Source organism: Cebus imitator, unplaced genomic scaffold, assembly GCF_001604975.1.
Source record: "Cebus imitator isolate Cc_AM_T3 unplaced genomic scaffold, Cebus_imitator-1.0 Scaffold8, whole genome shotgun sequence".
NCBI lineage: Eukaryota > Metazoa > Chordata > Mammalia > Primates > Cebidae > Cebus > Cebus imitator.
Genome location: NW_016107323.1, coordinates 4,717,217 through 4,731,637, shown reverse-complemented (window position 1 = coordinate 4,731,637; position 14,421 = coordinate 4,717,217). Strand labels below are relative to the sequence as shown.

The 14,421-nt window shown below is 38.5% G+C and overlaps 1 protein-coding gene across 2 annotated transcripts in view; it reads right to left on the bottom strand.

Annotated features, from left to right (window-relative positions):
* Nucleotides 1-6,141: 6,141 nt before the first annotated feature.
* PWP1 (PWP1 homolog, endonuclein) overlaps nucleotides 6,142-14,421 on the bottom strand; it is a 23,747-nt gene continuing 15,467 nt past the window's right edge. For both annotated transcript variants that reach the window (XM_017541049.2, XM_037743020.1), the window contains exons 9-15: nucleotides 11,477-11,573; nucleotides 10,749-10,810; nucleotides 9,755-9,866; nucleotides 8,300-8,390; nucleotides 8,082-8,203; nucleotides 6,833-6,938; nucleotides 6,142-6,293 (exon numbers count right to left, since the gene is read on the bottom strand). In XM_017541049.2, the coding sequence (XP_017396538.1) occupies nucleotides 6,184-6,293; nucleotides 6,833-6,938; nucleotides 8,082-8,203; nucleotides 8,300-8,390; nucleotides 9,755-9,866; nucleotides 10,749-10,810; nucleotides 11,477-11,573 (700 nt within the window). In that variant the 3' untranslated portion in view covers nucleotides 6,142-6,183. The remainder of the gene's footprint in view (nucleotides 6,294-6,832; nucleotides 6,939-8,081; nucleotides 8,204-8,299; nucleotides 8,391-9,754; nucleotides 9,867-10,748; nucleotides 10,811-11,476; nucleotides 11,574-14,421) is intronic.

Here is a 14,421-nt window from a genome sequence, read left to right as displayed (position 1 = left end):
ACCATGCCTGATGTGCCCCTAATGCTCTTTTGTCAGGCATTATGTATATATATATGTGTGTGTGTGTGTGTGTGTGTGTGTGTGTGTATAAAGTATATATGTATTATATATATGTGTTTTACTCTTTGTATTTAATGTGACCCTCAAATTCACTAATCCTTCAACCCTAATTTGTGAGTAATCTCATATATAAAATTCTCTTGAGTTCTAGGTTTCTCATTTTATTCTTTATAGATTCCAATTCTTTGATGATATATTCAATCTTGTTTTTTCTTACATTTACCAATCCTGGCTATTTCAAAGTTTGTGTCCAACATAAATCCAATGTGTAAATTTATTACAGATCTATTTTTCTAATGGTACCTTTTTCTGAAAATATAGCTTGACTTTTTAAAAATTATACTTTAAGATCTGGGGTACCTGTGCAGAATGTGCACGTTTGTTATATAAGTCACATGTGCTATGGTGGTTTGCTGCATTCATCACCCTGTCATCTACATTAGGTATTTCTCCTAAAGCTGCCCCTCCCCTAGGTCCCCACCCCCCTGCTATCCATCCCCTAACCCCCAAACCCCTGACAGGCCCCACTGTGTGATGTTCCCCTCCCTGTGTCCATGTGTTCTCATTGTTCAGTACCCACTTATGAATGAGAACATTGCAGTGTTTGGTTTTCTGTTCTTGTGTCAGTTTGCTGAGAATGATAGTTTCCAGCTTCATCCATATCCCTGCAAAGGATATGGATGTGGCACATTCCATGGTGTATATGTGCCATATTTTCTTTATCCAGTATATCATTGATGGGCATTTGGGTTGGTTCCAAGTCTTTGCTATTGTGAACAGTGCCACAATAAACATACATGTGCATGTGTCTTTATAATAGAATGATTTATAATCCTTTGAGTATATACCCAGCAATGGGGTTGCTGGGTCAAATGGTATTTCTAGGTTCTTGCGGATTTGCCACACTTGTCTTCCACAGTGGTTGAACTAATTTACACTCCCAACACTATAAAAGTGTTCCTATTTCTTCACATCCTCCCAATCATCTGTTGTATCCTGATTTTTTAATGATTGCCATTCTAACTGGTGTGAGATGGTATCTCATTGTGGTTTTGATTTGCATTTCTCTAATGACCAGTGTTGATGAGCTTTTCTTCTTATGTTAGTTGGCTGCACAAATGTCTTCTTTTGAGAAGTGTCTGTTCATATCCTTTATCCACTTTTTGATGTGGTTGTTTTCTTATAAATTTGTTTAAGTTGTTGTAGATTCTGGATATCAGCCCTTTGTTAGATGGGTAGATTGCAAACATTTTTTTTTTCCATTCTGTTGGTTGCCAGTTCACTCTAACAATAGTTTATTTTGCTGTGCAGAAGCTCTTTAATTAAATCCATTTGTCAATTTTGGTTTTTGTTGCCATTGCTTTTGGTGTCTTACTCATGAAGTAAGGACCGTGCCCATGCCTAGGTTCTGAATGGTATTGCCTGGATTTTCTTCTTGGGTTTTTATGGTGTTAGGTCTTATGTTTAAATCTTTAATTCATCTTGAGTTAATTTTTGTATAAGGTGTAAGGAAGAGATCCAGCTTTAGCTTTCTGCATATGGCCAGCCAGTTTTCCCAACACCATTTATTAAATAGGGAATCCTTTCCCCATTGCTTGTTTTTGTCAGGTTTGTCAAAGATCAGATGGCTGTAGACATGTGGCATTATTTCTGAGGCCTCTGTTCTGTTCTATTGGTCTATATCTGTTTTGGTAACAGTACCTGTGGCCTTATAGTATAGTTTGAAGTCAGGTAGCGTGATGCCTCCAGTATGTGTTGTTTGTTGTTGTTATTGTTTGATTTGCTTTGGATTGTCTTAGCTGTGAGGGCTCTTTTTTGGTTCCATATGAAATTTAAGGTAGTGTTTTTTTTCCCCCAATTCTGTGAAGAAAGTCAATGGTAACTTGATGGGGATAGTATTGAAACTCTCCATTACTTTGGGCAGTATGGCCATTTTCACGATATTGATTCTTCCTAACCATGAGCATGGAATGTTTTTTCCATCTGTTTGTGTCCTCTCATTTCCTTGAGCAGTGGTTTGTAGTTTTCCTTGAAGAGGTCCTTCACATCCCTTGTTAGTTGTATTCCTAGGTATTCTCTTTGTAGTATTGTGAATGTGAGTTCACTCATGATTTGGCTCTCAATCTGTTATTGGTGTATAGGAATGCTTGTGGTTTTTGCACATGGATTTTGTATCCTGAGACTTTGCTGAAGTTGCTATCAGCTTAAGGAGATTTTGGGCTGAGACAATGGGGCCTTCTAAATATGCAATCGTGTTGTCTGCAAATAGAGAAAATTTGACTTCCTCTTTTCCTAATTGAATACCCTTTCTTTCTTTTTCTTGCCTGATTGCCCTGTCCAGGATTTCTAATACTATCTAGAATAGGAGTGGCGAGAGGGGGCATCCTTGTCTTGTGCCTGTTTTCAAAGGGAATGCTTCCAGTTTTGCCCATTCAGGATGATATTGGCTGTGGGGTTGTCATAAATAGCTCTTGAGATATGTTGCATCAATACCTAGTTTATTAAGAGTTTTTAGCATAAAGTCTGTTGAATTTTGTCAAAGGTCTTCTCTGCATCTATTATCATGTGGTTTTTATATTTGCTTCTGTTTATGTGATGGATTGTGTTTATTGATTTGCATTATGTTGAACCAGTCTTCCATCCCATGGATGAAGCTGACTTGATTGTGATGGATAAGCTTTTTGATGTGCTGTTGGATTTAGTTTGCCAGTATTTTATTGAGGATTTTTGCATCGATGTTCATCATGGATATTGGACTGAAATTTTCTTTTTTAGTTTTTTCTCTGCCAGGTTTTGGTATGAGGATGATGTTGGTCTCATAAAATGAGTTAGGGAGAATTCCCTCTTTTTGTATTGTTTGGAATAGTTTCAGAAGAAATGGTACCAGCTCCTCTTTGTACCTCTGGTAGAATTTGGCTGTCAACCCATCTGGTCCTGGACTTTTTTTGGTTAGTAGGCTATTAATTGCTGCCTCAACTTCAGACCTTGTTATTGGTCTATTCAGGTATTTGACTTCTTCCTGATTTTGTCTTGAGAGGGTCTAAGTGTCCAGGAATTTATCCATTTCTTCTAGATTTTCTGGTTTATTTGCATAGAGGTGTTTATAGTATTCTCTGATGGTATTTTGTATTTCTGTAGGATCCATGGTGATCCCTTTTATCATGTTTTATTGCATCTATTTGATTCACCTTTTTTTCATTATTAGACTGGCTAACGGTCTATTTTATTGATCTTTTCAAAAACCAGCTCCTGGATTGATTTTTTTGAAGGATTGTGTCTCAATCTCCTTCAGTTCTGCTCTCATCTTAGTTCTTTCTTTTATGCTAGCTTTTGAAATTGTTTGTTCTTGCTCCTCTACTTCTTTTAATCATGATGTTGGTATGTCAATTTTAGGTCTTCCTTTTTCTTGTGGGCATTTAATCTTATATATTTCCCTCTACACACTGCTTTAAATGTGTCCCAGAAATTTTGGTATGTTGTATCTTTGTTCTCATTGGTTTCAAAGAACATCTTTATTTCTGCCTTCATGTTATTTATCCAGTAGTCATTTGGGAGCAGGTTTTTCAGTTTCCATGTGGTTGTGCAGTTTTGAGTGAGTTTCTTAATCCTAAGTTCTAATTTGATTCATGGTGCTATTTCTTAGTATGCTTAGAAATTTTTGCTGGAATGCTAGAAATTGTTTGAAAAACTATAGAAGCTGTGGATGAAAGTATCCTCTTCAAGAGAAGATTCACCCTGTCCTCTCTCAAACTAGAGCAGGGACGCCTCAATCCAGTCAAAAACTGAGCTTACTCATGGCTGGGCTTCAGATTCCTTAGTTAGCTCTACTTCTGGTTTATCTCAGCTTTTGGGGTGAATGAAGCCTTTGAGGGGTTACAGTGAGAGCACCTGGAGTGTTTTTAGAGAGCTTCCTCTTTAAAATCAAGTTCAATTTTTGTTTTTGCTCTGCTGCACTTTAGTTTTCTTACCTTGTACAACATAAAATTTGGTAAATGACTAAGAAAATCAGCATAGTCACATGGGGTTCTCTGCATCTCCCTTCTCCCAGGATCTTTGCCCTCAAGTCCTGGCTGCCTTAGAAGCATTTCAGTGTCTTCAAATAGACGTTGCATGCCTCCTGTTCAACCTTTTGTTTAGTGTAAAGCTGCTACAATGTCACATCTAGAAATGGGAGTATGAAATAAGTTGTTTTTGAAACAAAATCTGGCTATTTGTTCCGACAGGATGTTGTAAAATTACTTATTTTGAAAAGACCTCCCTTGGCCTGGCACAGTGGCTCATGCCTGTAATCCCAGCACTCTGGGAGGCAAGGCAGGCACATCACCTGAGGTCAGGAGTTCGAGACCAGCCTGGCCAATATGGTGAAACCCTGTCTCTACTAAAAATACAAAAATCAGCTGGGCATGGTGGCACGTACCTATAATCCCAGCCACTCAGGAGGCTGAGGCAGAACTGCTCAAACCTGGGAGGGGGAGGTTGCAGTGAGCCGAGATAAGCCATTGCACCACTCCAGCGTCAGCAGCTTAGCCACCACACTTGTCTAAAAGAAAAAACCTCCCTCCACCTAAAAAGAGTATGTAAGAATATAGTATACATTTCATACACCACCTTTACTGAAAAGAGCTTCATAAGATGTAGTTTGGATTGTCCTGAAATATTGAGGCCTTAAAGTTCCACCTCTATAATGCTCATAGAGTATCATAGAAGTTGATTGTTTCTAGTTTGTAAAACAATTGGGTCTTGCAGAATTTGAATTCCCAGACAAAACTGGCTGGCACCTGCCCACATCTGGGTAAATTTTTTTTTTTTTTCAGATGTTGTTTCACTCTTGCTGCTCAGGCTGGAGTGCAATGGTGCTGTCTTGGCAATCTCCCCCTTCCAGGTTCAGGTGATCGTCCTGCCTCAGCCTCCCAAGTAGCTGGCATTACAGGTACCCACCACCACGCCTGGCTAATTCCTGTATTTTTAGTAGAGATGGGGTTTCACCATGTTGCCTAGACTGATCTTGGACTCCTCACCTTGCGTGGTCTGCTCACCTCAGCCTCCCGAACTGAAAGTCCTGGGAAGAAGCCTATTTTAGAGTTATTCTTTACAGAAGAAAACATCAAATTTGAGAGAGAATTAACTAAGTTTAAATCTATTAGAAGTCTCCCTCTGTCATTAATTTTTAGTGATCTGGGCCTTGAGACTTAAAAGCCAAATCAAAGAAACAGAATACTCTATCCTTTAATCTCTTTAATTCAGACATCTGTCCTTTGTAGAAAGGTGTTTTGGTGAACCCAAGTTGTTACACTAATAACATTCCACAGTATTAACACCAGAATGATTGAAGTCACATTCATGAATTATACAGGAAATATCAATGGCTCATGAACTGATTATTTTTCTACCAAGTTAGGATTGGGTATCATCAAACTAATTTTTAATGCCTACTAAAATTCATACTTAATAGGAAGACAATCTATAATTAAAATTGTCCCTTGTTAGATGGAGAGCAAAGACTTATTCATGCAGAATCTCCCATGCCTTGTATTGCGCTAGGCACAAAATGGTATTCAGTGTTTTGAGAATGAATGAATGATCTGCCTGTAGTCTTTGATAACACTGAATATCATGCTAGGAAAATAGGGGCATGTAACTTTTAATTTACTTACCAAATTCTAAGCGTTGCATTGAGAATACCTTTCAATCATGAGCATTAATTTGAGAACAGTTTGGAAAGTGGAGTCTCTGGGGCACTCGCCTCTGTTTACAGCCTCCTGTGCAATCTTAGCCAAGTAACAACCTTTTCAGGCCTAGGTTTACCAGTCTTTTAATATTACAGGATTTTATGCTTTAAAAATTCTATAAATTACTACCTATTTACAAACCTAGATTAATTGTGACAGATGGTATGTTTAAGGAATTACTTTTTAAAAAATGCAACAAGAGCCTTACAAACCATCCATCTGAAGAGCAAGCACAAATACTGGCTCTGGTGTCATCGCAGTTGCAGAAAAGAATGTCAGTCAGATGTGAATTGTGTTTCAGTCGCTCTGCAAGGCTGCTGCCACATATGGAGCATTTTTAGGCCAACTTTAAAAAATTCCCAGTTAAGGTAAACAGGAAATTAGATGATCTTCATTAAGATTCCATGGGTATGTCTGAGCTCCTGCTGCCAAAGGGGCCACTAACAGATGAATTTCTTGCACTCCCAAGAACAAGCCTCTCTCGTCTTCCAAATGCTTCATTTACTAAAATACAAATAAACAGTTAAGAAACCACCAGATCAGGAAATTAAGTCCATATAAAAAGACACTAAAATGCAGAATTGAGGAATGAAGTTCTCTATTCTGGAGCAAAAATTTTATCAAAATTTTTGATAAAATTTACACTTAAAGTGTGAAGACAAACTTGTGAACATAAACATTTCCAATTACATCTGATCTTTTCTCTTTCCTAAGCAGACTATATGCTAACTTTGCTATTTTCCTGATGTAGTCAAGTCACACATTCTGCACTTGGTCTAGGCCAAAATGCTGAGAGGTGATTCAAGTCACACATTCTGTGTCAGTCCTTACAGAACTCATTCAGAAAAAGGAGAGGCCAGTGTGATGGCTCACACCTGTAATCCCAGCTACCCAGGAGGCTGAGGATCAATGATTGTTTGAGGCCAGAAGTATGCAACCAGCCTGGCTAACATAGTGAGATCCTTTTTTTTTTTAAAAAAAAAAAAGAAAAGAAAAGAAAGCAAAAAAGTAGGGGGTGTGTGCAGAGAACTAAAACTCCTTACCTGAAGAGACTGTGCTTATATCCCAGACCCGAAGCCCTTCTTTTTGACCTCCAAAGGCATAAATAAATGGCAAGTCAGGGCAACATGAAGAACAGAAGAGAACTCCCTGGAGAGAGAACAGGAAGACAGTGAATTCGGTCTTTTCAGAGAGCCCTAATATCCAGATCCTTACTCTCGTCTCTGATTTAAATGGTTATTCAAAACTAACTTATCAAGTGTGCTGCAAAGGTAGCTCACAGTCAAGTCAGAAGGGCTATTACTACAATACGAAGCCAGAGAAGCACAGCACGCTGATTCTTGCATGATGATATGTGCATCTTCTGACCACTCAGGCCATGCATCTTCGTTATGACTGTCTCTTAGGGATTTCCTAATAAACCTAACATGTTATGTATTTCCAGAAACTTTAGCTCCCCTTTTAAACAGTGACAATGATATCAGCTTAAATCATTTTTAAACTTTAATGTTTTCCTTTTTACATTTTTATTGATAGGCAATATATATTTGTTGCAGAAAATATGAACAAGAGAAATATACAAAAATATCACAGGGAGATAACCACGGTTCATGTTCTGGGATACAATCTAGATTTAAATGTAAGCATTTAAGCAATTATGCATTTAAAAATAAGCATGAGATGGTATAAAAATTGCTCTGTAACCTGTCTTTTCATTATTTGTACATATATTTATTTATTCATACACAATTTTGAACAGTTGTACAGTGTTACTATGTCTGCAATCTAACTCAGTGGTGCCCTACAGTAGGTGCTCAGTAAATATTTCTTGAATGAATCTGGTTATTTCTAAATTTTTCCTACTACATAGTAATTCATTTCAGTGTAGTCAGAACTAGTTATGCAAAGAGACAGGGATACATAAACTGACCCTAATAACTAAGGTGCCCTGAGATTCAAGATTTCTTGGGATGGTCCTGATTTCAGGGTAAAAAAAAAAAAAAGTGGCCATTTCACTTGTGTCCTAGAAAACCCTCTCCCTAGCCTTCTTTGTCTTACCAAGCACTGTTCATCATGTGAGTGGGAAAAGAACCAGTCACTGAATTCCTCACAGTGTCCTAAGTCATAAAGATCCCACCAAATTTTACTAAGCTCAAAATTAACTTCCCCAACACATCCATATTTGTTAATGCAATGACTCCAAGAGAAAAAAGTGCACCACCAGTTACAGAGAAAGGTAAGGTCAGAAACAGAATAAGCAAAAAAAAAACAGATACCCAGGGAGATTCTTACCATTTTCATGTCCCTAGAATGAATTAGACTTGGCCTATCTCCTAAGATGTCCCAGATCTTCACGTATTTGTCTGCTGAAGCAGTCACGAGACAGCCCTTGATTTGACTGCTAAGATCAAGACCTAAAGGAAGAGAAGATTAGTTCAGAGACTGTCACTTTGAAATACAGATTTACTTCACCATCAGTTAAAAATGAAAGAAACATTATTCTTGCTCACCAGAGATTTCATCATTGTGTGCATTAAGTGTAAAAATTGGCTTATCTGAACGTGCATCCAAATTATATACAAAGCCATCATCTGTACTGGCCTAGAAAGAGTAAAAGATGGGCAAGGTCATGCTATGTGACAAATCTGACAATAGGTAAAAAGTCTAAATCACAGTGAAAATCAGCTATATGACTTACTGGTGGAGCTTATGAAAAATTAACATGGACAGACATCATTTACTTTTGGACGACCTGAGTTTGCACTCACAAGGACTAATTCAGTTGACATGTCTACTGGATATGAGAATGAAGCTGTGGTAAGTGGTCTGGAATGGGGCTAGAGAGGTAGAAGCAAAGAAGTCATAGTTACGTCCACGCAAGCAGAGGCCTGGTGAGAATGGCTACTTTAAGGTGCAGGCTGCGGAGGCATCCACAGAAGTGGGTCAGAGAGGGAAGGGACAGGGAAGAGTGTCAAGGAAGCCAAGGCATCACCAACAGCCTAACTGACCAGTTTAGCAGCAGAGAAATTCAATCAGATAAGGAACTTAGGACTGAAAGGCAGATTAGAATGGGCTGTTACACTACCAAGAAAGGGAGAAGAAATGAAGGAATTAGGAGACAGAGTCAAAAATGGGAGACAGAAACCTGAGCCTGTATACAGGCCAAGGGCAACAGCCAGCACAAAAAAAAAGGATAAAGAAAAGGATGGCTGAGGCAGCCTCAAGGCTGGGCCAGGGAAGAGAACGCTTGGCTCTTCTTTTGAGACGAGAGGGAAGCAGGCGAACCATTTCATCTCCTACTTTTACCTCCCACTTCCCTAAATATTTAGGATTTTAGTATCTATGACCATTTGTTGGCAAATAACCCCTGGAAGTTTATGTGCCTGAATAATGGGAGTGGAAGTACAACAGTCAAGTACAACTGGACTTCATTCCTAAGCATTGTAAAATGAGTCTGGCTTCAGTCCGCCTGACTAGGAACAGCATGAACCTCTACTAATAGTGCAGAATTGAGATTAAGTATCTCAGAATCATTACTTCAGGAACCTTATTAAAATTGTTCACGTCTTTTGAGAACGCTGTTTTTAAAAAACTCTTTCCTACCTTGGCAAAGCACTACATAATTACTTTAGGAAAACTGGGCAATACAGATTTAACTAATCTACTCTCTGGATGAAAGCTGGAATCTTCTTTTTACACGTACTGAAATGTCAGTGGAATCTTTGGATGCTGTGTGGAAACTCATCATCCTACCTACATAATAAGGGTATTTAGAGAGAGATTTTATACTTTTTTTTCCTATTTGGGAGATAAAAAACCAAAAACCTTATGCTTTCAACCCTAAACCCAAATACTTCATACTGTTAAAACTAGAAAAAGTTTTTCAGATATTCTACCATGGAATTTTTAAAAAGTTTAGTCATTAGTAACCTAGAAGAGCAAAACAATAACATGCGTACTCTTACCAAAAAATGACAAGGTGAAAAGTGATTCCAAGTCACTCTCTCTATCTGCCCACTGAATCGCCATATTCGATGGCTTTCATCTGGACTTCGGCAGTCATACAAAGCCACTGACCTAGAAGCATTCAGGCAAAGTTAGGGTTTTAAGAGTTCAATTCTCCTATATATTTAAGGTTGTTTATAATAAAATAGCACTGTGAAGTCAAGATTCATCTAAAGCCTGTTTTGAGGTTCTAAATAAAGTAGAAAAAAAAAATGAGCTCAGTTTCAGTAATTGGTAGATTCTAATCTTAACACTTTAAGGCACTGGTGGCTCTAATGTAACAGCTAGTCTTGACCTTCTCTAGATCAGATCCTCCACTTGCAAGAATCCTCTCTATGTCCAAAAACCCAAACAATTTCCAATTTGCCCTTCTCTGGTCGAGCTCAGAGCCTGCTTACTCATGTCTTAGGCACATTTACTCTCCACAAGCAGGTTACTGTGTTGGGGGAAGCAAGGGATACACTTGAAATTCTGCATGAATCACAAGAAATGTAAACATACCATGCCTCAAGAGGATAAGAAATGAAAATAAAGACTGTAAAGTTGGTTTTGGCTTCTACTATCTGTTTCTCCCACCTGTAGACCCAATCTGTAAAAAGGAGCACAGACATGAGGTAGAAACCACGTGGCTGACCACAGTGGCCCCAATTCTTCACCTCTCCCTATATCCATGCCCGCTGTCATGTGACATGGGAATTCTTCCCATAAAGGCAAAGTACAGCCTCTAAAAGCCAAAGTAGTAGCTAGTTCCTACAGTTTCATTATTATGACAGAACCATGTTGTTCCCTTGTAGACTGAAGGGACCAGAGTTAAAAGGAAAAATCAGTAGTGTGAATAATTTAAACATGTAGGTGGCCTCAGGGATATATTCTGCCTGGGCATCAATTATACTTTTTCAGTGAGTTCTAGAGGATAAAAACAGAGCAGCAATCATTCCTGCGGTGCTTTCTTACTTGTCATACGAGCCAGAAATCAGAGTCTGCGCTTCAAATGGATGAAACTGCAGCGTTTGGACCTAAAGGGAAGAAATATAAATGCAGAGATCTCTGTTCATTTGCTTTTTGTAAAATTATCTACTATGTGTTAAGAACTGATTTGACAGTATTTCTATAAATGCTTCCCTTTGAAATAGAGTAAACAAAAGAAACACAAATATACTTCATAATCAAAGGGCCCAAACCATGCTCCCAAATAAAGGCTGGCACTTAAAAAGAAAATATAGTTTCCCCAAACTGTTTGGCAGAACACTTATGTCCCTCAAATGTTAAAGGTTACTCAGAAGACAAAGGGAAGTAGTGAAACGTATCTGATCAACTCCTCATGCTCCAGAAGTCCCAAAATAATGTGCATTAGATGCCTGAGGAATAATGCAGTAATGGATGTGAATTCTTTAACATCATTGTGACCGACAGTTCTCATCCCTTTTTAGGGATGAGATATAAATATGTTAGAGGGCACTAATGTTCCTAATAACCATACCTTTCTGTACCCATTTTTTCATCTCTACGATGGCATTATACCTACCACATAGGGCTTTGTGCAAATCCTGAGATAACATGTGAAAGCATGCTGCAAGCCAGATAACATTATTTTCAAAGCCATATATAAACGTTTGAGATTATTTTTAGCCAATATTGTGTCAGATTTTTAAGAATCACCGTGATCAACTAAATCACCATACCTTGTCTGTATGTACAGCGAGGCTAGCTACTGGCTTCCCCATGGACATATCCCACAGAATTACAGTGTTGTCTGCTGATGCACTTGCCAAAACATTTCTGAGAAAGAGAAGAATCAAATCAGGCAATCTTTTTTAAAAGTCAAGAGCATTAAATATGAGAAAAGGATTGCATTTACAATAGCATCAGAAAGAATAAAATACTTAGGAAGAAGTTTAACAAAAGAAATTTAAGACTTACATAATGAAAACTACCAAAACTTATCAAAAGAAATGAGAAGATCTAAATAAGTTGAAAGACACTGTTAAGTCTTAACAGTCTTCTAATACATGAACATTGGGTGTCTTTCAACTTATTTAGATCTTCTCATTGGAAATCTAATATCTACATATTAATATGGAAATACTATATCTACAGATGGAGCTCTAAACTGATCTGCGGAGACTGGCTTGAACCCAAGAAGTGGAGGTTGGAGTGAACCTAGATCATGTCACTGGACTCCAGCCTGAGCAACAGAGCAAGACTCCGTCTCACAAAAAAAAAAAAAAAAAAAAAAAAAAAAAAAAAAAAAAAAAAAAAAAAAAAAAAAAAAGAAAAAATTCATATAAAAATGCAAGGAACTCAGAATACCCAAAATAGTACTCAAAAAAAGAACAAAGCTGGCAAGCTAACACTTCCTGACGTCAAAACTTACAATATACAGCAACCACAACAATGTGCTACTGCCATAAGGAAATACACATTAATGGACTAAAACTAACAGTCCAGAAATAAACATTTATAATCACTGGTTTTTGACAAGGGTGCTAAGAAAACTGAATGTTCAATGAGGGAAAAAAGTCTTAACAAATGGGGCTGGGCACAGTGGCTCACACCTGTAATCCCAGCATTTTGGGAGGCCAAGGCAGACAGATCACTTGAGGTCTGGAGTTCAAAACAAACCTGGCCTAAATGGTAAAACCTCATCTCTACTAAAAATACAATAATTAGCTGGGCATGGTGGTGCGCACCTGTAATCCCAGGTACTTGGGGCTGAGGCAGGAGAATCACTTGAACCCTGGAGGTGGAATTTCCAGTGAGCTAATAGCACACCACTACACTCCACCGGGGTGACAGAGTAAGACCCTATCTCAAACAAAACAAAAAAACAAACAGTGCAGGGACAAATGAGTCATCCTCATGAAAAAGAATGAAGTTGGACCCCTACCTCACACCATACACATAAAAAACCTCAAAACGGACCATAGACATCAATGTAAGAACTAATACTATAAAACTCTCAGCTGGGCGTGGTGGCTCATCCCTGTAATCCCAGCACTTAGGGAGGCTGAGGCGAGTGGATCACAAGATCAGGAGTTCAAGACCAGTCTGACCAACATGGTGAAACCCCATCTCGAATAAAAATACAAAAATTAGCTGGGTATGGTGGTGGGTGCCTGTAATCCCAGCTACTTAGGAGGCTGAGGCAGGAGAATTGCTTGAACCCAGAGGTAGAGGCTGCAGTGAGCTGAGATCGCGCCATTGCACTTCAGCCTGGAAGATAGAGCGAGACTCCAGCTCAAAAACGAACAACAACAAAAAAAACCTCTCAGAAGAAAACATACATGCTTTATATACATATAAACCTTCATAACCCTGAATTAGTCAGTGGTTCTTAGATACAGTACCAAAAGCATGAACAACAAAAGAAATAAAGTAGGCACCATCACATGAAAAACCTCTGCTACAAATGATAGCACCAAGAAAGTGAAAAAACAACCCACAGAATACAACAAAATATTTACAAATCATGTATTTGGTAAGAGTTAGCATTCAGAGTATATAAGAACTCTAAAAATTCAACATCAAATACAAAAAAATCAGGCAAAGGGAGGCCAGGCATGGTGGCTCATGCCTGTTATCCCAGCATTTTGCAAGTGCTGAGGTGGGAGGATCACCTGAGCCCTGGGAGGTCAAGGCTGCAGCGAGCTGTGATCATGCCACTGCACTCCAGCCTGGCTGACAGAGTGAGACCCTGTCTCAAAAAAAGTAAGCAAAGGACTTGAAAAACATTTCTCCCAAAGATAGATTAATGGCCAATAAGCACAAAACAAAGATGTTCAACATCACTAACTATTCATTAAGAAATAAAGATTAAGCCAGGTGTGGTGGCACACCCCTGTACTCCCAGCAACTTGGGAGGGTATGCTTGAGCACAAGAGTCTGAGACCAGCCTAAGCAACATAGTAAGACCCTCATCTTATTTTTGTTTTAAAGGGAGGTGGTGAGGGGAAATGCAAATTAAAACCTCAATGAGATAACCACTTCATCTGCATTAGGATGGCTGCTTCGAAAAACAGAAAATAACGAGCGTTGGGAGGATATGGAGATACTAGGGCACTGTGTGCACTATTGGTGAATGTAAAATGGTGGCTCCTCAAAAATTAAAAATAGAATTACCATAAGATTCAGCAATAACTGTTCTGGGTACATTACCAAAAGAATTGAAAGCAGGGACTTTAATATTTGTACACCCACATTCATAGCAGCATTATTCACAGTATCCAAAAAGTAGAAGCAATTCAGGTAAATTCAGATAAAGAAATGGATAGCATACATTACATACAATGGAATGTTTTTTAGCCTTAAAAAGGAAGGAAACTCTGTCACTTATTAGAACATGACTCAACTTGAAGACACTAAGTAAAATGAGCCAAACACAAAGAAATAAGTCTGTATGATTCCATTCATATGAGGTGCTTGGTCAAATTCATGGAGACAAAAAGTGGAGTGGTGGTTGCCAGGGCTGGGAGTGGGAAAAATGGGGAGTTAAGTGTTTAAAGGGCAGAGCTGCAGTGTGGAAAGATGAAAATGTTCTGGAGATGCATTGTGGTGGTGGTTGCACAACTCTGTGAATGTACTGAAAGCCACTGAACTGCACACTTAAAAATGGTTAAAGCGGTGATAT